Source organism: Lathyrus oleraceus, chromosome 3 (genome assembly GCF_024323335.1).
Source record: "Lathyrus oleraceus cultivar Zhongwan6 chromosome 3, CAAS_Psat_ZW6_1.0, whole genome shotgun sequence".
NCBI classification, from domain to species: domain Eukaryota; kingdom Viridiplantae; phylum Streptophyta; class Magnoliopsida; order Fabales; family Fabaceae; genus Lathyrus; species Lathyrus oleraceus.
The window spans coordinates 148,046,265-148,070,111 of NC_066581.1; the positions used below are offsets into that span (position 1 = coordinate 148,046,265).

At 34.6% G+C, this 23,847-nt stretch overlaps 1 protein-coding gene and 1 non-coding gene across 3 annotated transcripts; one reads left to right on the forward strand and one right to left on the reverse strand.

Moving 5' to 3' along the window:
* The first annotated feature begins 14,861 nt into the window (after positions 1–14,861).
* On the forward strand, positions 14,862–17,690 carry LOC127129008 (glutathione S-transferase L1). 2 transcript variants are annotated; one of them, XM_051058339.1, is made up of 8 exons: positions 14,862–14,954; positions 15,039–15,113; positions 15,206–15,266; positions 15,366–15,452; positions 15,682–15,780; positions 15,874–16,014; positions 16,225–16,298; positions 17,029–17,690. In XM_051058339.1, the coding sequence occupies exons 1-8, from the start codon at positions 14,944–14,946 to the stop codon at positions 17,165–17,167; spliced, it is 687 nt and encodes a 228-aa protein (XP_050914296.1). In that variant the 5' UTR covers positions 14,862–14,943; the 3' UTR covers positions 17,168–17,690. The 2 variants fall into 2 exon arrangements, with proteins under 2 accessions (XP_050914296.1, XP_050914297.1); XM_051058340.1 differs by having other exon boundaries at positions 15,874–15,976.
* Positions 17,691–19,173: 1,483 nt separating this feature from the next.
* On the reverse strand, positions 19,174–19,280 carry LOC127132947 (small nucleolar RNA R71). The gene has a single exon (XR_007806950.1). It is a non-coding gene; the product is annotated as a small nucleolar RNA R71 (small nucleolar RNA).
* Positions 19,281–23,847: the final 4,567 nt, after the last annotated feature.

A 23,847-nucleotide genomic window follows, 5' to 3' on the forward strand; every position in this document is an offset into this window, starting at 1 on the left:
AGCTAAGGCTAACCTTCTAGTTCAACAGTATGAGCTATTAAAAATGAAGGATGATGAAGACATTGAAACCATGATCTCAAGGTTCCAAGTTCTTGTATCAGTACTTCAGGTTCTGAACAAGAGCTATAGTACATTTAATCATGCCAAGAAGATTCTTAGGAGTCTTCCTATCAGATACAGACCCAAGGTGACAGTTATCCAGGAGGCCAAATACTTAAACACATTAGTCTAGGATTTTGTAGTCGATCCGGCAAGTAAACCTCAATAGGAGGCTAGAGATTGTTTGCGCGAACACCACATGCGAACACCTGTATAGGTCATGTGTCAACCTGTATAGGTCATATGTCGACTTGTATAGACGACACATCAAACCAAATATACCAGTCTTTAAAAATGAGGTACATGAGTCGACCTGAAAATTGGATGTATCGACACATAAGAAAAATTTTCTTTTATGTGTCGACTCATAAATTGTTTTGCCCATAAAAACTTATTTTTGATGCATGAAACATTTTCTAACTCGTTTCCAAATGTTTTTATGTTTCATAATACTAAGATGCATATTGAGAATCAAAGGATATCGTTCTATATACATAAACGCTAAAGTATCCTAGTTTTAACATCCTACAAAATAAATATAATGGAAAGTCGCACTCGCACTATGGTGGAAGTTTAGGAGCGAGATGGGCATGTGTTGTCCATAATGGTACCACATGCTTGTAGAATCTTGGTGTTGAGTACATTGCATTCATTGTTGCATATGTAACTGTTTGATTTTGTTGACATTGGTGATTGAGAATACTTGTGTAGTTGATGTGAATGAATTGTGCTGAATAATTGTTGATGTTTGCTTAGGGAACCCTTGCATACTTTTGCACAATTATATATTATGATCGTATTATCACCCTTTTTGTTTGTATGGTTTTGTGTTCCTTCTTGAGGTACAAACGAGCAGGTAAATGAGTACATGTTTAGAAGCTGAAGAACGGCGTTGAAGTTGTTCTTCTTTTTTAAGTTTTATGCGATATTTAGATTTCGTTGATCGTATATGTAATAGTGGGAGAACATTTGTTTTATTATTTGTTATTATTCTGATGTTGTTGATACGCGTATTAGACATTATGACTTATGGTGTTATGTGTTGTTGAATCACTTTAATTGAATTATTTTCAGCCGCGATGAGCCTATATAAAGGCGAGTATGTGATGATTGTTGTTTAAGTATTGCATGTTTTTATCTAACCCGTGTTACAAAGCATGTTTATGTAATGTTTGAGTGACATCATATGTGAATCGTTGTTTTACTTCTGTCTTATTTCGCGCTGGGGTAGTTATGGTGTTACAAAATAAACCAAACTTGTTGCAACTGTAGCACTAAACATTTCTCTTGTCAAACTTCTCTTTTCGCTTATGAACATTCTGATGTTTCTTATCAGAATTGGAGAGTTCTGACTTCTGAACATCACCACCATACTTCTTCTTGCTCTCTAACTAGGAGTGACAAAACGGGTCGCCTTCCTGGCCCCGCCCCGCCACACCTTAAGCCCACACAAAAAAAGGGTGGGACTGGCTGATCAGTGCATTTTGATGCACGTTCTTCCATGTTTGTACTTAAGCATTTCTTTGGTTTGCTTTGATTATTTTTATGTTTTAATGTGTTTTCATAATTTATTTTATTTTTGCACTTATTTAATTTTCGTATTTAATTTTCAGCATTAGCTGCTTTCGCGAGAAAAATCATATCTTGAGCTAGGAGTATCGGATTGAGACGTGCTACCAGTCGATGGAAAGCTAAGAAAAAGATCTACAACTTTTAATCAGAAGTTGAGAGCTGAATCAGACTGTAGCAGGGTCAGAAAATTCGTTGAAGTGCAACATTAGTTTTATTTAAGTTTTGGGTCATTAGTTTTGGGCTTGGGTTATGTTTTCGATCTAGTTGGATTGTAAACCAAATTCCTTGTTTTCCATATACCTAGAAGCCGCATAACATGGGGATGATCACTATTCACGAAAGACTTGAAAGCTTTGGCAAGAATTCTCATGAAGAACTAATCGATCCAAATAATTTGCTGTATTTGGGTTCCGATACCTTGAGATTTTAGTAATTCTTATTGAGGTTTTTTATTCCTTTCAATATTAATATATGTATTTTGTTTGCTTAATCCGATTTACATATGCTATATTGATTTAATCCGATTGATTGTGTGATCCTAGCTATAGTCACGATTTCGTTTACTTAATTCGTTATCGAGTCCGTTTAATTCATGTTTGCTTAATTCATGAAACTTAATCCCGTTTGCTTAATTCGGATAATAGGAACATACAACTTATACTATCAATTGCGCTTGTCAGTTGATATTATAATCGAATAGGAATAGTTAATCTGCGGTTGGAATTACGATAGTCGATGATAGGCAAAGACCGAATAAGTAAATTGTTGCTACAACTTATTTCAATAATCACTTATTTTAATCTATTTTTTTAATTGAATCCTAAACCAACCAAAACCCCATTAATCGTAACTATCATTGGTTAATTCATTCAAGAATCCTTGTGAGAACGATAATCCGAGTCAATTTGTCGCTAACTACGTTTTTTCAAAAATACTCGTTTTTGATCCGCGCGCGACAGCGGATCAAATTGGCACCGTTGTCGGGGATTCTTGTCGAATTAGCCAATAGTTTAGTTTTAAGTATTGTGTGTTTTGTTGTTCTGTAATTTCCTGTTATTTTTCCGAATTTTTCTACAGTTTCGCGTTCGGAGTTGCGTCTAGAGTCAGAAAAAACCGGTTTTTGGAAAATTTGTGTTTGATTGTATAAATTTTTTGCCTACTGGAAGCAGAAAAATCGTGCAATCAATACTCCAGAGTAAGGGACTCTGACGTCAAATTTGCCAAATTCCTTGTTTTTCTATTTTTAATTAATTTTTTTACAGTTGTCATAGTGTCGAAAAAATCCAAAAAAAAATCTCAAAATTTTTATTTCACGTCATTATAGTAAGTTTGGTGCTTTTGTATTTTTCTGAATTTATTTTAATCGTTTTTCTTCTTTCTATTTGTTTTTGTCTATTTCGGACATAGTTGGTATTTCTGTGTTATTTTTTACATGGATGATCAAAGAACATTAAGCCAGTTTGTTGCTCCTGATGTTAATTATAATGACTTTTGTATTAAATATTCTAATGTTTCGGTTCCTTTTGAATTGAAATCTGGTTTAATACACTTGTTTTCAAGGTTTAGTGGTCTTGCAGGTGAGGATCCGCATGAGCATCTGAAGGAATTTGAGGTTGTGTTCTCTACACTTTCTGGATCTTCACTAGAAGATATTGTCAAACAAATGGCTGCAAATAATCTTCAGTTTCAACAACAAGTAGATTCTACTTTAAAGACTTTGCAAACACAGATTGGGCAAACCAACAACCTTTGGAAGAACATTCTGTTTTTCAAATAGATTTGATTTCTAAAATTGTTGATGATACTTGTAGTGATTTGTTTGCATCTGATTTTCCATCATTGTCTGGTTTTGATGATGTTTATTCTTGTGATATTTGTACTGAAATTAAAATTTGCTTTGTTTGTGCTGAAATTGAGGTTGCCTTGCAAGTTGATATTCTTACTGCAGATGAGGTTGCAAATAAAGTTGTTCATGTAGATAAAGCTCTTGACATCCCAGCTGCCCCAAACACTCCTTCTATTGAGCAGTCACCTTCCCTCGAGCTGAAGCAACTTCCTGAAAATATGAAATATGCTTATTTAGAGATGAATGAAAAACTACCGGCTATAATTTCTTCTAACCTTGATTTTGATCAAGAAAATAAGCTTTTGCAGGTTTTAAGGAAGCATAAAAAGGCATTTGGTTGGACATTGGCTGACATTCCAGATCAGATCACCTTCACGTGTCCATTTGACACTTTTACTTTTATAAGATTCTTTGATCCTGGAATAAAAGACGAAGATACTAATAAAAATTTCAAGTTCAATGGACATTACCCAATGCTATTCCATGACAGCCCCACTTTGGAAGAAGAAAATGTAGAATATATCTCTTTGGGAAATACTACTTATGTGATCACCTATCCTCCTTGACTACTCGGGAGTGTTCTTTCCTCTCTCTTCTCTCTCTTCTCTCTCTTATTTTATGTTTGTTTCTTTCATTGAGGACAATGCATATTTTAAATGTGGGGGAGGGAATACTTTATTTTCTTTGTTTTTGTTCTTTGATTTGTTTTGTTTTTGTTTTCTTTCAGAAAACAAAAAAATTGTATTTTTGTTGAAAGTTTTATGCTATAGAATAATTTGAGGTTGGTTTGTAAAGACTTAGGAAAAGTTCACAAGATCTGTATTGTTTTAACACCGTAAGTCTCCTGCATATGGAAATTGAGTTGAATTTTTATTATGTTTTAGCCTTACATTCTCATCCTCTGACAGCTCTTGAGTAGTTTATTTCAGCAGTCAGCACCATCTCACACGCACTCTACGCAGGGAAGCCGATGAATATAAGTGAGTGCTCCGGAAAAAAAAAACAAGGAATGCACCTTCTAAGTTTGGTGACCCTCACCCGGTCACTTAACCCAACAGATGTAGAACCTTCAAAATAAAAATTTGAAAATAAGATTAGTTATCAGTTGGTTCAGCGGTTTCTGGTACTGAACTTGGTAGGGGGGATTACGGTCCGATCCCACGCAACTACAACTGAATAAGCAAAGGGTTATGCCACTTAAGTACCAGAACCCCGTGCAGAAAAGGATCAGAGTCATTAACCGGTCGCCTTGCTATGAGTGTGTGGAGATAACGGGCTTAATGTGATTGCGCTTGAATGAAAAAGCGCTGAAGAATGATGAGTAAGTTAGGCTTTAATATAATAACATGATTCGAGTTGATTTGTGTATTCAGGAGGTTTATGTCTGCATAACTGTGGATTAGTGTTCTTACAATGTCCTTAGTGTGCAAGATTAGTATCTATCGAAGCAAACTTAACCGAAGATGACTTGTAGCCTAGAATGAGTAATCGTTGATGTGTTTGTGTTTTGTTTTGTTTTTCATTTTGCTCGGAGTGCAAAAGTTCAAGTGTGGGGGAATTTGATCAGTGCATTTTGATGCACGTTCTTCCATGTTTGTACTTAAGCATTTATTCGGGTTGTTTTGATTATTTTTATGTTTTAATGTTTTTTCATTATTTATTTTATTTTTGCACATATTTAATTTTCGTATTTAATTTTCAGCATTAGCAGCTTTCGTGAGAAAAATCATATCTTGAGCTAGGAGTATCGGATTGAGACGTGCTACCAGTCGATGGAAAGCTAAGAAAAAGATCTACAACTTCTGTTCAGAAGTTGAGAGCTGAATCAGACTCTAGCAGGGCCAGAAAATTCGTTGAAGTGCAGCATTAGTTTTATTTAAGTTTTGGGTCATTAGTTTTGGGCTTGGGTTATGTTTTCGATCCAGTTGGGTTGTAAACCAAATTCCTTGTTTTCCATATACCTAACAGCCGCATAACATGGGGATGATCACTATTCACGAAAGACTTGAAAGCTTTGGCAAGGATTCTCATGAAGAACTAATCGATCCAAACAATTTGTTGTATTCGGGTTCCGATACCTTGAGATTTTAGTAATTCTTATTCAGGTTTTTTATTCCTTTCAATATTAATATATGTATTTTGTTTCCTTAATCCGATTTACATATGCTATATTGATTTAATCCGATTGATTGTGTGATCCTAACTATAGTCACGATTTCGTTTGCTTAATTCGTTATCGAGTCCGTTTAATTCATGTTTGCTTAATTTATGAAACTTAATCTCATGAAGAACTAATCGATCCAAACAATTTGTTGTATCCGGGTTCCGATACCTTGAGATTTTAGTAATTCTTATTCAGGTTTTTTATTCCTTTCAATATTAATATATGTATTTTGTTTGCTTAATCCGATTTACATATGCTATATTGATTTAATCCGATTGATTGTGTGATCCTAACTATAGTCACGATTTCGTTTGCTTAATTCGTTATCGAGTCCGTTTAATTCATGTTTGCTTAATTCATGAAACTTAATCCCATTTGCTTAATTCGGATAATAGAAAACTTATACTATCAATTGCGCTTGTAAGTTGATATTATAATCGAATAGGAATAGTTAATTTGCGGTTGGAATTACGATAGTCGATGATAGGCAAAGACCGAATCAGTAAATTGTTGCTACAACTTATTTCAATAATCACTTATTTTAATCTATTTTTTTAATTGAATCTTAAACCAACCAAAACCCCATTAATCGTTACTATCATTGGTTAATTCATTCAAGAATCTTTGTGAGAACGATAATCCGAGTCAATTTGTCATTAACTACGTTTAGTCAAAAATACTCGGTTTTGATCCCCGCGCGACAGTGGATCAAATTGGCGCCGTTGCCGGGGATTTTTGTCGAATTAGCCAATAATTTAGTTTTAAGTATTGTATGTTTTGTTTTCTGCAATTTACTGTTATTTTTCCGAATTTTTCTACAGTTTTGCGTCTAGAGTCAGAAAAAACCGGTTTTGGGGAAATTTGTGTTTGATTGTATAAATTTTTGCCTACTGGAAGCAGAAAAATCGTGCGATCAATACTCCAGAGTAAGGGACTCTGACGTCAAATTTGTCAAATTCCTTGTTTTTCTATTTTTAATTAATTTATTACTGTTTTCATAGTGTCGAAAAAATCCAAAAAAAAATCTCAAAATTTTTATTTCACGTCATTAGAGTAAGTTTGGTGCTTTTGTATTTTTCTGAATTTATTTTAATCGTTTTTCTTCTTACTATTTGTTTTTGTCTATTTCGGACATAGTTGGTATTTTTGTGTTATTTTTAACATGGATGATCAAAGAACATTAAGGCAGTTTACTGCTCCTGATGTTAATTATAATGACATTTGTATTGAATATTATGATTTTACGGTTCCTTTTGAATTGAAATCTGGTTGAATACACTTGTTTTCAAGGTTTAGTGGTCTTGCAGGTGAGGATCCGCATGAGCATCTGAAGGAATTTGAGGTTGTGTGCTCTGCACTTTCTGGATCTTCACTAGAAGATATTGTCAAACAAATGGCTGCAAATAATCTTCAGTTTCAACAACAAGTAGATTCTACTTTAAAGACTTTGCAAACACAGATTGGGCAGCTTGCCACTTTGGTGAATGACATGCAGCAAGCTCAAGGATCAAACCAACAACCCTTGGAAGAACATTCTGTTTTACAAATAGATTTGATTTCTGAAATTGTTGATGATACTTGTAGTGATTTGTTTGCATCTGATTTTCCATCATTGTCTGGTTTTGATGATGTTTATTCTTGTGATATTTGTACTGAAATTAAAATTTGCTTTGTTTGTGCTGAAATTGAGGTTGCCTTGCAAGTTGATATTCTTACTGCAGATGAGGTTGCAAATAAAGTTGTTCATGTATATAAAGATCTTGACATCCCGGCTGCCCCAAACACTCCTTCTATTTAGCAACCACCTTCCCTCAAGCTGAAGCAACTTCCTGAAAATATGAAATATGCTTATTTAGAGATGAATGAAAAACTACCGGCTATAATTTCTTCTAACCTTGATTTCGATCAAAAAAATAAACTTTTGCAGATTTTAAGGAAGCATAAAAAGGCATTTGGTTGGACATTGGCTGACATTCCAAATCAGATCAACTTCACGTGTCCATTTGACACTTTTACTTTTAGAAGATTCTTTGATCCTGGAATAAAAGACGAAGATACTAATAAAAATTTCAAGTTCAATGGACATTACCCAAAGCTATTCCATGACAACCCCACTTTGGAAGAAGAAAATGTAGAATATATCTCTTTGGGAAAGGCTGCTTATGTGATCACCCATCCTCCTTGACTACTCTGGTGTGTTCTTTTCTCTCTCTTCTCTCTCTTATTTTATGTTGGTTTCTTTCATTGAGAACAATACATATTTTAAGTGCGGGGGAGGGAATACTTTATTTTCTTTGTTTTTGTTCTTTGTTTTGTTTTGTTTTTGTTTTCTTTCTAAAAACAAAAAAAATGCATTTTTGTTGAAAGTTTTAGGCTATAGAATAATTTGAGGTTGGTTTGTAGAGACTTAGGAAAAGTTCACAAGATCAGTATTGTTTTAACACCGTAAGTCTCCTGCATATGGAAATTGAGTTGAATTTTTATTATGTTTTAGCCTTACATTCTCATCCTCTGACAGCTCTTGAGTAGTTTATTTCAGCAGTCAGCACCATCTCACACGCACTCTATGCAGGGAAGCCGATGAATATAAGTGAGTGCTCCGAAAAAAAAACAAGGAATGAACCTTCTAAGTTTGGTGACCCTCACCCGGTCACTTAACCCAACGAATGTAGAACCTTCAAAATAAAAATTTGAAAATAAGACTAGTTATCAGTTGGTTCAGCGGTTTCTGGTACTGAACTTGGTAGGGCGGATTACGGTCCGATCCCCCGCAACTACAACTGAATAAGCAAAGGGTTATGCCACTTAAGTACCAGGACCCCATGCAGAAAAGGATCAGAGTTACTAACCGGTCGCCTTGCTATGAGTGTGTGGAGATAACAGGCTTAATGTGATTGCACTTGAATGAAAAAGAGCCGAAGAAGGATGAGTAAGTTAGGTTTTAATATAATAACATGATTCGAGTTGATTTGTGTATTCAGGAGGTTTATGTCTGCATAACTGTGGATTAGTGTTCTTACAATGTCCTTAGTGTGCAAGATTAGTATCTACCGAAGCAAACTTAACTGAAGATGACTTGTAGCCTAGAATGAGTAACCGTTGATATGTCTGTGTTTTGTTTTGTTTTTCATTTTGCTCGGAGTGCAAAAGTTCAAGTGTGGGGGAATTTGATCAGTGCAATTTGATGCACGTTCTTCCATGTTTGTACTTACGCATTTCTTCGGGTTGCTTTGATTATTTTTATGTTTTAATGTGTTTTCATAATTTATTTTATTTTTGCACTTATTTAATTTTCGTATTTAATTTTCAGCATTAGCAGCTTTCGCGAGAAAAATCATATCTTGAGCTAGGAGTATCGGATTGAGACGTGCTACCAGTCGATGGAAAGCTAAGAAAAAGATCTACAACTTTTGTTCATAGGTTGAGAGCTGAATCAGATTGTAGCAGGGCCAGAAAATTCGTTGAAGTGCAGCATTAATTTTATTTAAGTTTTGGGTCATTAGTTTTGGGCTTGGGTTATATTTTCGATCCAGTTGGGTTGTAAACCAAATTCCTTGTTTTCCATATACCTAGCAGCCGCCTAACATGGAGATGATCACTATTCACGAAAGACTTGAAAGCTTTGGCAAGGATTCTCATGAAGAACTAATCGATCCAAATAATTTGTTGTATTCGGGTTCCGATACCTTGAGATTTTAGTAATTCTTATTGAGGTTTTTTATTCCTTTCAATATTAATATATGTATTTTGTTTCCTTAATCCGATTTACATATGCTATATTGATTTAATCTGATTGATTGTGTGATCCTAACTATAGTCACGATTTCGTTTGCTTAATTCGTTATCGAGTCCGTTTAATTCATGTTTGCTTAATTCATGAAACTTAATCTCGTTTGCTTAATTCGGATAATAGGAACATACAACTTATACTATCAATTGCGCTTGTCAGTTGATATTATAATCGAATCGGAATAGTTAATCTGCGGTTGGAATTACGATAGTCGATGATAGGCAAAGACCGAATCAGTAAATTGTTGCTATAGCTTATTTTAATAATCACTTATTTTAATCTATTTTTTTAATTGAATCCTAAACCAACCAAAACCCCATTAATCGTTACTATCATTGGTTAATTCATTCAAGAATCCTTGTGAAAACGATAATCCGAGTCAATTTGTCATTAACTACGTTTAGTCAAAAATACTCGTTTTGGATCCGCGCGCGACAACGGATCAAATTGGCGCCGTTGTCGGGGATTCTTGTCGAATTAGCCAATAGTTTAGTTTTAAGTATTGTGTGTTTTGTTGTTCTGCAATTTCCTGTTATTTTTCCGAATTTTTTTACAGTTTTGCATTCGGAGTTGCGTCTAGAGTCAGAAAAAACCGGTTTTTGGAAAATTTGTGTTTGATTGTATAAATTTTTTGCCTACTGGAAGCAGAAAAATCGTGCGATCAATACTCCAGAGTAAGGGACTCTGACGTCAAATTTGCCAAATTCCTTGTTTTTCTATTTTTAATTAATTTTTTACTGTTTTCATAGTGTCGAAAAAATCCAAAAAAAAATCTCAAAATTTTTATTTCACGTCATTAGAGTAAGTTTGGTGCTTTTGTATTTTTCTGAATTTATTTTAATCGTTTTTCTTTTTTCTATTTGTTTTTGTCTATTTCGGACATAGTTGGTATTTCTGTGATTTTTAATACATGGATGATCAAAGAACATTAAGGCAGTTTGTTGCTCCTGATGTTAATTATAATGACTTTTGTATTGAATATTCTGATGTTTCGGTTCCTTTTGAATTGAAATCTGGTTTAATACACTTGTTTCCAAGGTTTAGTGGTCTTACAGGTGAGGATCCGCATGAGCATCTGAAGGAATTTGAGGTTGTGTGCTCTGCACCTTCTGGACCTTCACTAGAAGATATTATCAAACAAATGGCTGCAAATAATCTTCAGTTTCAACAACAAGTAGATTCTACTTTAAAGACTTTGCAAACACAGATTGGGCAGCTTGCCACTTTGGTGAATGCCATGCAGCAAGCTCAAGGATCAAACCAACAACCCTTGGAAGAACATTTTGTTTTTCAAATAGATTTGATTTCTGAAATTGTTGATGATACTTGTAGTGATTTGTTTGCATCTGATTTTCCATCATTGTCTGGTTTTGATGATGTTTATTCTTGTGATATTTGTACTGAAATTAAAATTTGCTCTGTTTGTGCTGAAATTGAGGTTGCCTTGCAAGTTGATATTCTTACTGCATATGAGGTTGCAAATAAAGTTGTTCATGTAGATAAAGCTCTTGACATCCCGGCTTCCCCAAACACTCCTTCTATTGAGCAGCCACCTTCCCTCGAGTTGAAGCAACTTCCTAAAAATATGAAATATGCTTATTTAGAGATGAATGAAAAACTACCGGCTATAATTTCTTCTAACCTTGATTTCGATCAAGAAAATAAGCTTTTGCAGGTTTTAAGGAAGCATAAAAAGGAATTTGGTTGGACATTGGCTGACATTGCAGATCAGATCACCTTCACGTGTCCATTTGACACTTTTACTTTTACAAGATTCTTTGATCCTGGAATAAAAGACGAAGATACTAATAAAAATTTCAAGTTCAATGGACATTACCCAAAGCTATTCCATGACAGCCCCACTTTGGAAGAAGAAAATGTAGAATATATCTCTTTGGGAAAGGGTGCTTATGTGATCACCCATCCTCCTTGATTCTTCGGGTGTGTTCTTTCCTCTCTCTTCTCTCTCTTATTTTATGTTTGTTTCTTTCATTGAGGACAATGCATATTTTAAGTGTGGGGGAGGGAATACTTTATTTTCTTTGTTTTTGTTCTTTGTTTTGTTTTGTTTTTGTTTTCTTTCTAAAAACAAAAAAATTGCATTTTTGTTGAAAGTTTTAGGCTATAGAATAATTTGAGGTTAGTTTGTAGAGACTTAGGAAAAGTTCACAAGATCAGCATTGTTTTAACACCGTAAGTCTCCTGCATATGGAAATTGAGTTGAATTTTTATTATGTTTTAGCCTTACATTCTCATCCTCTGACAGCTCTTGAGTAGTTTATTTCAGCAGTCAACACCATCTCACACGCACTCTACGCAGGGAAGCCGATGAATATAAGTGAGTGCTCAAAAAAAAAAACAAGGAATGCACCTTCTAAGTTTGGTGACCCTCACCCGGTCACTTAACCCAACGGATGTAGAACCTTCAAAATAAAAATTTGAAAATAAGACTAGTTATCAGTTGGTTCAGTGGTTTCTGGTACTGAACTTGGTAGGGCGGATTACGGTCCGATCCCCCGCAACTACAACTGAATAAGCAAAGGGTTATGCCACTTAAGTACCAGAACCCCGTGCAGAAAAGGATCAGAGTCACTAACCGGTCGCCTTGCTATGAGTGTGTGGAGATAACAGGCTTAATGTGATTGCGCCTGAATGAAAAAGAGCCGAAGAAGGATGAGTAACTTAGGCTTTAATATAATAACATGATTCAAGTTGATTTGTGTATTCAGGAGGTTTATGTCTGCATAACTGTGGATTAGTGTTCTTACAATGTCCTTAGTGTGCAAGATTAGTATCTATCGAAGCAAACTTAACCGAAGATGACTGGTAGCCTAGAATGAGTAACCGTTGATGTGTTTGTGTTTTGTTTTGTTTTTCATTTTGCTCGGAGTGCAAAAGTTCAAGTGTGGGGGAATTTGATCAGTGCATTTTGATGCACCTTCTTCCATGTTTGTACTTAAGCATTTCTTCGGGTTGCTTTGATTATTTTTATGTTTTAATGTGTTTTCATAATTTATTTTATTTTTGCACTTATTTAATTTTCGTATTTAATTTTCAGCATTAGCAGCTTTCGTGAGAAAAATCATATCTTGAGCTAAGAGTATCGGATTGAGACGTGCTACCAGTCGATGTAAAGCTAAGAAAAAGATCTACAACTTTTGTTCAGAAGTTGAAAGCTGAATCAGACTGTAGCTTGGCCAGAAAATTCGTTGAAGTGCAGCATTAGTTTTATTTAAGTTTTGGGTCATTAGTTTTGGGCTTGGGTTATGTTTTCGATCCAGTTGGGTTGTAAACTAAATTCCTTGTTTTCCATATACCTAGCAGCCGCCTAACATGGGGATGATCACTATTCACGAAAGACTTGAAAGTTTTGGCAAGGATTCTCATGAAGAACTAATCGATCCAAACAATTTGCTGTATTCGGGTTCCGATACCTTGAGATTTTAGTAATTCTTATTCGGGTTTTTTATTCCTTTCAATATTAATATATGTATTTTGTTTGCTTAATCTGATTTACATATGCTATATTGATTTAATCCGATTGATTGTGTGATCCTAACTATAGTCACGATTTCGTTTGCTTAATTCGTTATCGAGTCCGTTTAATTCATGTTTGCTTAATTCATGAAACTTAATCCTGTTTGCTTAATTCGGATAATAGGAACATACAACTTATACCATCAATTGCGCTTGTCAGTTGATATTATAATAGAATAGGAATATTTAATCTGCGGTTGGAATTACGATAGTCGATGATAGGCAAAGACCGAATCAGTAAGTTGTTGCTACAGCTTATTTCAATAATCACTTATTTTAATCTATTTTTTTTAATTGAATCCTAAACCAACCAAAACCCCATTAATCGTTACTTTCATTGGTTAATTCATTCAAGAATCCTTGTGAGAACGATAATCCGAGTCAATTTGTCGCTAACTACGTTTTGTCAAAAATACTCGTTTTTGATCCGCATGCGACAGCGTAACACGGGCAAGTCCGTCAATTGAAGTTGGGCTTAAAAACTAGCTCGTCCCTCAAAGGTGGCGGGTTGGCAGGCGGCGGGCTTACCCGCCAATTTTTGTTTATATTTATTTTTCATATTTTTAATATATTAATATGCTTACTTTTACATTTCAATTATACTTTTCACTTATTTTTTAAAATATTTTTTATAAAATATATTTTTAATAAATTTTACTTAAAAAAATATTGCATATATTCACTAATAAATATATAAAAATTATATTTTGAGTGCTTGATCACTAGGTTGGCAGGCTGGCGGGCCAACCCACCATTTTTTTGCGGACTTAAGGCATGCGAGCTTAAAGAGGGGCGGGCTGATCGGGTTGGCGGGCACAAAATCCCAACCCAACCCGTCATTTTTTGGCGGGTGGGGCGGGCCACGACCCGTTTTGCCACCCCTATCTCTAACCATGCTTGCTTATGGTTCTTCTTGCCAGAAAAAACTTCCAGAGTCTAAGCTTTCAGAGCCTGTTTTAACTATTTTTCAAAGATTCTTTCAGTCAGACGCAACTCTTATGCCTCTAAACTACCATGAAACTCTTCAATTCTCATGGTGCTAGTATCTTTAAAGTGTTTTATGGCTACAAGTATGTAATCAAATTGAGGAGTAAATGATCTCAATACATTTTCAATGATTACTTGTTTAGAGAGCGTTTCTTCATAAGATTTCATCTAATTAGTGACCACAATCACTATGGAGATGTAATCAAATACTTTCTCATTGTTCTTCATGCTGATATTCTCATATTGCTTACGTAGGAACTAAAGCTTGACCTTCTTCACCAATGTGTCACCTCCATAACAAACTTAAATGAAATACAAACTAAATTCAAATGCAAATGTAAACTTAAATGCAAATGAAATTTAAAGCTAAACTAACTTTAATGTTAAATTACATTCAACACAAATTTCAACATATTTAAAATTAATTATTAAAAAAAATGTTTTTGGAGAAAAATTAATTAAAAAACACTTTTGAAGAAAAAATAATTTATCCATAAAAAAAAAACAAAAAAACCTCATTCTATATCATTTTTAAATGACGTTTCTATATCATCTTTATTAGGAAAAAAAATCAATTCCCTTGTATATTATACTAAGGTTTGAATAAAATCTACCCAGAAAAATATTACTTCACCTTATAATAATTGGCAGCCATAAAATAAAAAATTAATTTCTATTTCTATGACAAATAGAATATATTAATAATCTCTTATATAACTACACTGTCACGATTCAAAATTATTCATATTCAAACTTGCATTTGTCAAATTGACACTAATATTAATTAATTCTTATCAAAGACCAAAGACCAAAAAATTGCATTACACTAATATTAATTAATTCACATCAAAGACCAAAAAGCTGCATTCCACTAATTAATAATCATATATAAAAACTAAACAATGGTTTCAAAACATAATCATATCATCTCGATATCATTAGATCAATATGACAACTATGTAAGAATGTTATGTTTTCTAATATTATTTGTTCACAATTTTTGTTGTTGTTTATTATCTGAATTCATATTTTGTATAATCTAGAGGTGTGCAAGAAATTCGTCCTCAAACTCTTTCTCCCACCTCCGAACCACCACCTTTTTTTGATGGAACTACAAGGTTAATTCATTTTCTCACTTTTTTTATGAATTTTATTACAGGTTAATTTGCATATGCTCATATATTATTCAATTTTTTTTATCTTTTATTAGGTTATACATGAGTTATACATGCCCATTTGTCCAACGAGTATGGATCACTAGGAACCATAAGGTTATTGAATTTGCATTCTTATTATGGTTATGTTCATTGCTATTACACAACCATTATTGAGAGTTTGGTTTATTTATTTATTTGTTTGTTGAACACCAGGGACTACAAGACAAGATCAAATTGATTCCTTTTGATCTTCAGAACAAGCATGTTTGGTACAAAGAGAAGGTCCACCCAGAAAATAAGGTGTTGTAATCTTAAAGATAAATTAACAGCATCAAATCAACTTGCATAACTATTTTCTTCCATTGATTAATTGATGGTCATATGTTATATGTTTTTCAATTGAAATGTGTTAATTAACTTAAATGAGTAAAAATTAACGGTATAAAGTTCAATCCTGAGCAATTGTATTTATTTATAAATCAACAATTTTAAAAAATATATTAAATGTTTCACCTTAATTCTATCGCAGGTGCCATGTCACAAACACAATGGTAAGGTTATAAGTGAAAGTATTGACTGGATCAAATATGTTGATGCAAATTTTGAAGAACCACCGTTAGTGCCTAATGTAAGATCAAAAGCAATATCACTATATTCTAACTTATTTTAACATCAACTAGTGGAGATAAGAATTGATGTTAATTAAGAAGATTTTATTTAGGACCCACCCAAGAAGGAATTTGAAGAGGAGTTAATAAAGTATGTTGATACTTTTACCAAAGATGTGTATGGTTCGTTCAAGGGTGATCCCATGACACAAGCAAGTAAGAGATTGTGTTTTTTGGGGTGCATAGATAAAATGGTAATAACTACTATAAAATCATAAACACAACTATAAAACTTTTCGAGCTCGGATTGTATTAGCGTTCAATCTAAAAATATCAACATTTTTGTTATTTCAGATAAGATTTACATACAGATATTGTGTTTTTTAAGTGAATGAAAGACAGTAATAATAATTTTAAAAATATAAAATATGTGTTATAGTTATAAAAATTCATCATTGAATCAGGTGGTTCATTTGACTATTTGGAGAATGCTCTTGGCAAATTTGATGGTTCATTCTTCCTTGGTGGATTTAATTCGGTAGGTTGAAGATTTATGCTACTTTGAAAAATTCGATACATATTTCCTATACTCATAGCAAATATACACTTGATAATCTTGGAATGATGGTGTAATCTTGACCAAAATTTTATTTTATATATACACTATTAAAAATGGTGATGTCATTAATCATATAATATAAGTGGATATTGTGTATAAGTATGACAACACAGTTGGAAGACCTAAATTTGCAGCATTTGCAACATGGGATGAGGTACATGGAATAATACCTTTGAATCAAATTATTTTATTTACTAAAGTATGATGCTAAAGTTATAAAAATAAAAAAAGAATTCGTTTTAGCTTTTATATATATATATATATATATATATATATATATATATATATATATATATATATATATATATATATATATATATATATATATATATATATATATATATATATATATATATATATATATCATCTTTTTGCAGAAGCTGAACAAAAATGATACTTATAAGCAGACAAAACTTGTTGATCCACGAGAATTCATTGGCTTTATCGAGAAGATCTTCTTGGTACAATATAAACAAAAATGGATAATAACATCTTCAATTTTATGTGGTTGTTAATTAACTTTCAATACCGCTGTTAATTATTGATAACGCGAAAACACATCAGATAATTGCCTTAATTTACACTCAAAGATCACACCATTTTGATTAATATCCCGATTATTGCGCAAGTATTTGTGTTGTTTTTGCAGGTATTTGAATCTCCATGCACTAAAGAGCAAAATGAAGAAAAGGAAGAAAAAGAAGAAGAAACACGTGGAAAAGCACGGAAAAACCAGAAAAGCAGAGTTTGCAGATTTTGCTGATGTGACGACCGTCACAGATTCATGACGCTCGTCACGACCCAGACTGTGACGACCGTCACAGACCCATGACGAGCGTCACGCGGCCACAATATGCGCTTCGAAACAGTCATCCACAAGCACCTAAACGTGCCTAAATCTCCTCCAACAAACTTATTCCCACGGATTCCTCATTCAAAACCAAGTCTCCCTTGATTTTCTCAACCACCAAGACCTAATGGACACTATATAAAGGACCAGAATGGGAAAAATTGAGAACGCCTTTTTTTACACTTACGCTCTGCAATTTAGTTTTACAGCTTTCTAGCTTTTAGTATTTTTCTTTTCAGCAACCTTATTTCCGTTGCCTTATTTTATTCGTCATTCTTTTTAGAATTCCATTTTTCCCTTTTCCTATAGTTTTCCAGTTAGCCATAGTAGTAGTTTCCTACACTGAGGAACTACTACACTCTATTTAATTTTAGTAGTAATTTGTATTGAAGAAGCAAAGTCTACCGACTTGTGGAGGATTGCTCAAGTACTTTAAGAATCGCTATACTCTGTTACTTCGATCTCCAGGTTTTTATTGAATTATTATTATTATTGCCCAATTGTTATTATAAGCATGTTTACCGCAATGTTGATCTGTTTATGCCTTGTGTTTGCCTTATTTAACATGTCCGGCTAAATTACCGATATCGGTATGTAGCAACTTACTTTGATGGGATTTAATAATAATCGGTGAAAACCCTTTTTCTCAAATAACCTTTTAGGCTGAAGTTTTTAATTTAAATTTAATTAACTTTATCATAAAAGCGTGAAAAGCTATTTAATACGGTTTTGCCACGAGAGTGGGAAATTAACTAAGGTAAGAACCAACAATCGCGAGAGCGTGAGGCTCGAGCTGGATAGTAAAAATTAAGCATTGAGTTTAAAAATAGCGAGAGCACTTTAAAAGCAATTAAAACTTATTTATTTTCAAAAGGTAATTTTGACTTCAAATGGGACAGCGAAAGCGTACATTCTGACTCAAAGTTATAGGCCGAATCAACAACCACGAGAGTGTGAGATAAAGTCTTTTAAATAAACATTTTCTACTGAGAGATATTTGGCATTTAAACTATTCACCGGTGACTTATCGAATCCCTGAAAATTAATGCGCTGCATACTGATTCCTTCCATAAATTCCTTCTTAAAACTACATTTCCCTTAGATTTACTATTTTGCCCCCAAACTTCTACTAATCATTCCCTTAGCTAAACATAGTGACGTTAGTAACACTAGTTTGGCCATAGGTCCCTATGGGACCGATATCTTTTAAAATTAAAGCGATTGGACTGTGCACTTGCAGTCAAGTACCCGACAGACTATATTTTATATATAGTCAGACGAAGCATCAAGTTTTTGGTGCCGTTGTCGGGGACCTGTTTTAGTCGAATAGTGCGATTCTTTCGTTGCACGGTATAGACTAAGGTAAAAATAAAAACTAATCTTCTCCCTTCTTTCCCTGATCGTATGCCAAGTACTCGCTCATAAGGCGATAACTTAGCACCACCAATCCCTGAATTAGAGCGTTTCTTATACGTGAGACGCCGAATACACGAATATCAACAAAAGTACGGTATTGCCGATATCTCATTTCCTCCTAAATCAGAAGAAAACCCAAACATGGCTGAAGAAGGACCCCAGAATCGTCCTCTTAAATTCTACGCTACCCCGTCTCAACAAGAACCTCACAACATCATTGCTGCCCCCGCTATAAATCGAAATGATTTCGAGCTGAAACCCTCACTCTTATGAGCCGTCCAACAACATCGATTTGCTGGAAATCCAACAGACGATCCTAATGAACACCTGACCAAGTTTGTGCAGTACGCCGATACTGTAAAAGCGAATGGTGTATCTCAAGATGCAATAAGACTGCTCCTCTTTCCTTTCTCACTAAGATACAGAGCTTGGGCTTGGTTGCAATCCTTGCCCTCCAACTCCGTTACAACATGGGAAGAACTGAAGAACGTCTTCTTATCCCGATACTTTCCGCTGAGCAAAACTGTTATGCTGAGAGCTCAAATCAATGGATTTCGACAAAAAGATATGGAATCTCTCTACGAAGCGTGGGAGAGATACAAGGACATAATGAGGATATGTCCACATCACGGTCTAGAAGACTGGGTGATCATTCACACATTTTATAATGGGCTTCTGTATAACACAAGACTTACAATAGACGTTGCCGCGGGCGATGCACTTGTGGATAAGCCATACATCGAAGCCTATCAACTCATTGAAAACATGGCCCAAAACCATTGCCAATGGGGAGGTTAACGAACTCTAGTGGAAAAGTCCCAGACTAAGGGTGGAATGTACGAAATCAGTAGCCTTGACCATGTTCATGCAAAGGTAGATGCCCTTGTCCAAAAATTAGACAACTTGACCATACTGTAAGTTGTAAAAGCGCCTAAGAGGGGGGTGAATTAGATGGTAAAAATTTCTTTAATCTTGTTTCCGGTTCTTGGTTATTTTTCGTTTAAGTGCTGGAAAATAAATTGCGGAAAGTAAAAAGACACCGGAATTTATAGTGGTTCCCTTCACACTCCGAAGGTACTCCACTCCCCTTTCGACTCGAAAGAGATTTCACTATAGTTAGAATTATTGTACATCCTACTCACACCAATGGTGATGCTTACTATCTAACCTATAGGTAATCAAGTGCGCAAGAACAATCCTCTTGCAACACCAACTCTTGTGTCCAACAATCCTGGATCACAAGTCAAACAGAAATAAATCTTCTTTGATGATTTGAATAAAGTGTAGTACTATCAATCTTCTCTTGATTGATCTTCTCCTTGGATAAATAATTCACTCAATGAATAATATATAAGTGTTCAACAAGAGATGGAATGAGATGAAACAAGAATGTTAAAAAGTTTCTTCTCAAAAAATTGGTTATGAACACTTTTATGAGAAATTGACAAATATGAAAGAGTGATTATCTTGAGTTTTTATTGAAAGTTCTTGGAGGTATTTTTTTCATTTAAAAATCCAGAATTTATATTGATCAAAACACCTTTTCAAAGAGGTACAATTTTCTTCATAAAAATTAGTGAAAATGTATAAGTATTTGAAAACATTTTTTCATGAAAAGAGGCCAAGAAAAACTGAAACGAACAGTGTTAACCGGTTAACCAAATGGGTTAACCGGTTAACGCATATAATGGTAACTTGAGAATTTTTAAAAACAGGGCCGTTAACGGATTAACCCATATGGTTAACCGGTTAACACTGTTGAAACACAGAAAAATATCTTAAGAAAAATGTGTTTTTCATTTCAACATGTTAACAAATGGTTAGGTTAAATATGGAAATGCAAAACATGATTGTTGAACACTTGTATACTAATTTAAGAGTGAATTAGATATACCTTAGAACTGATTCAACACATTTGCAAAAATGTTGGATTGATAATGAAGCTTGAACCAAATGTTGCTATGCATAAGTGGCTTGATTAACTTGATGCTTTGAATTCTCTTGAAGCTCTTATCTTTTTGCGTTGATGCATGTTGTCTTCATCAAAATTCTTTTGGATTGAAGCATGCTTCTACAATCTCCCCCTTTTTGATGATGACAACCAACTTTGAGAAAGATGCTTAAGAGTGAAGTTTCTCTAATTTGATTCTCCCCCTAAGTTCAAGAACTCCCCATAAATGAGAAGCATAACACAAAAAATTCTGCATAGAGAGAATATTAGAGAAACAGGTTTTCTCCCCCTTTGGCATTAGCAAAAAGGAAGAAGCTTATGGAAAAGAAAAGCATATAAGCATACAAGCATTATGTGATCATTAATATAGTATAAGCATTCAAACACACATGATAACATAAACATAATTGGATTAAACGGTTAAGAGTACGGTAAACATAAAACCGAGCATCATGTATAGTCATAAACTAGAACGAAAAAACATAAGAAAACATAACAGCAACACAAATAGACATGGTGCTTTAATCTTCATCCGACATGTCCTCACTATCCTCTCCTTCCGCTTCACTACCGGCGTCGCCTTCATCATCATCCTCGGGAAGGTTACGGGAACTCAACACAAGGTTACAGAGGCTTTTGATTGCACAGGTAGTTTCACGGTGTTGGCTCATCATGGTGGTATAAAGGAACTCGTTGGTAATGCCACCTTCCGGGATAGGAAAGTTGGATGAAGAGGACCCGTCATCATATTTGTACGATCTGTCGTTGCATTGAACTATGTCGGTATTCTTCATGATTGTAACTCCGTTGATCTCATTTGCGGTTGTGGTCATTGCAATGAACGGTTCTCTTCTGATTTCCATGTCGGTAGATTCCAAAATTCTTGAAATAAGACGACCATAGGGCAGCCTAGTCTTTAAGGTGAGTTGTTGTTTGAGATGGTACAACATAGTTGGAAGCCAATTAACTTTGATCTTGTTCTTCACAGAAAATATAACCTGCATCTCCAAGTCATTGATTTGAGAAAGATTTGAGTCTATTGGCAACAAAACATGACAGATAACATAATGTAGCATCCGATCATCAACTGACAAATTCTTCGCATAACAGAGTGTGCGAGAAGTACACTGACCCGAAATAATAACAACCCTTGGAAGCTTGCAGATTGAGTAATAATACTCCATTTTGTCATATTTAACCCATTTGCCATCCACATGGTTAACCCTTTCCGGAGAAAAAATCCCGAATATGGAATCCTAAGAGAAGCAGTCGGCATACCTAGGTCTGTCTCAATCTCACAGTCCCTCACAGTAGCAGACAACATATGTTTATCATTATCATCCAGGTTTAAAGTGAAATGGTTCAAAAGAGATTTTACCAAATCAGGGTAAATTTTTCCATTATCAGTGATAAACTCATGCATCCCTTGAAATTTCAACAGCTCAGGGAAGGTGAAAGTAAAAGGTGTGAAGGATTTTAGGTTCACATACTTACCCTTGAGAAGATGTCTGACCCTGACCTTGAAATCCATTCTTCTCTTCTTTGCTGTTTCCATTTGCATCTCTTCCTCTTCACTGCTTGACACTGACACATGAGCCTTTCCTTTTCTTGGAGGAGTCATGGATGAAGGTGGAGATTCTAGGGTTTGTAGAGGGATTTTTGGAACAATGTTTATGGTGAGTCAAAGTAGGAAGAATAGGAGTTATGAGGTGTTGGTAAGGATTAAAGCACATGCATCATAAATAACACGCACACCAAAACTAAATAAAATAAAATTTTTAAACATTCTGTACTTAAAAAAGCAACGCAGAACTGCTGTCTGGGAAGCGTTAACCGGTTAACCTATTCCGTTAACCGGTTAACGGGCTAAAATTTTCAAAAAAATTTAAAAAAAACAGTAGCTTTGTTTTGAATAAATGGGAAAAGATTTTCACAAAGTATTAATACTTATCAATACGCAACTTTCGATCAAAAAATATTTTGAAACCAATAATTTTCGGACATACGAAAGTAAGAAAAACTAAAAACGGCGAAAAAAGAGTGCTAGCATTACATAACACAAAAGTGAAAATAAGCATATTTTAAGCTACTATAACACATAACAAGCAATTTTAAGAAAAGGTTAAATGTCACCTTCATTGAGAATACCAAGTTCTTGCCGAATCTTGAAAAATTGCTCTTTAGCCAATGGTTTTGTGAATATGTCGGCAAGTTGGTTACGTGTATCCACGAACGTAACATCTACATCTCCGTTAAGCACGTGATCTCGAAGGAAATGATGTCGGATATCTATGTGCTTTGTCCTTGAATGCATGACCGAGTTCGTTGTGATGTTGATGGCACTTGTGTTATCGCATCGAAGAGGAATGCAGCCGAGATCTACACCAAAATCAAGAAGCTGTTGCTTGAGCCATAAAATATGTGCACAACAACTGCCTGCTGCAATGTACTCCGCTTCGGTCGTGTTAAGTGCGACACAGGCTTGCTTTTTGCATGCCCACGACACTAGTGCATTCCCGAGAATGTGACAAGTACCACTTGTGCTTTTCCTATCGGTCTTACATCCTGCATAATCAGCGTCAGAATAACCAATCAAGGAACATATACTACCTTTTGGATACCATAGTTCGACGTTCATTGTTCCTTTGAGATACTTCATAATCCTCTTCACGGCGGTGAGATGCGATTCCTTCGGATTTGCTTGAAAGCGTGCACACAAACATACACTAAACATAATGTCAGGACGACTTGCCGTCAAATATAGTAATGAACCAATCATACCTCGATATTTTGAGATATCTATTGAAACTCCGGATTCATCTTGATCAACGTACGTTCCGGATCCCATAGGAGTGGACATCACTTTGCAACTATCCATATCGAATCTTTTCAACAATTCCTTACAATACTTGGATTGGTTGATGAAGATGTCATCCTTTGTTTGCTTGATTTGTAGTCCAAGAAAATAGTTCAATTTTCCCATCATGGACATCTCGAATTCTCCTTGCATCATAAATGAAAATTCTTCGCAAAGATCTTTGTTTGTTGAACCGAAGATGATGTCGTCGATATAGACTTGAGCCAATAAGGTGTTACCCTTGATCTTCTTTAGGAACAAAGTCTTGTCAACCTTTCCTTTTACAAATCCCTTTTCACATAGAAAGTTGTTGAGGCGGTCATACCACGCTCTTGGTGCTTGCTTTAATCCATATAGTGCTTTCTTCAACTTGTAAACATGTGAAGGATTCTTG

Bases quoted from the DNA above. Each gene is read 5' to 3' on its own strand.
- LOC127129008 (XM_051058339.1), top strand. The intron at 15,114-15,205 runs GTTAATTCATTT...ATCTTTTATTAG, and splicing joins TTTTTTGATGGAACTACAAG to GTTATACATGAGTTATACAT. The intron at 16,015-16,224 runs GTAATAACTACT...TCATTGAATCAG, and splicing joins TGGGGTGCATAGATAAAATG to GTGGTTCATTTGACTATTTG.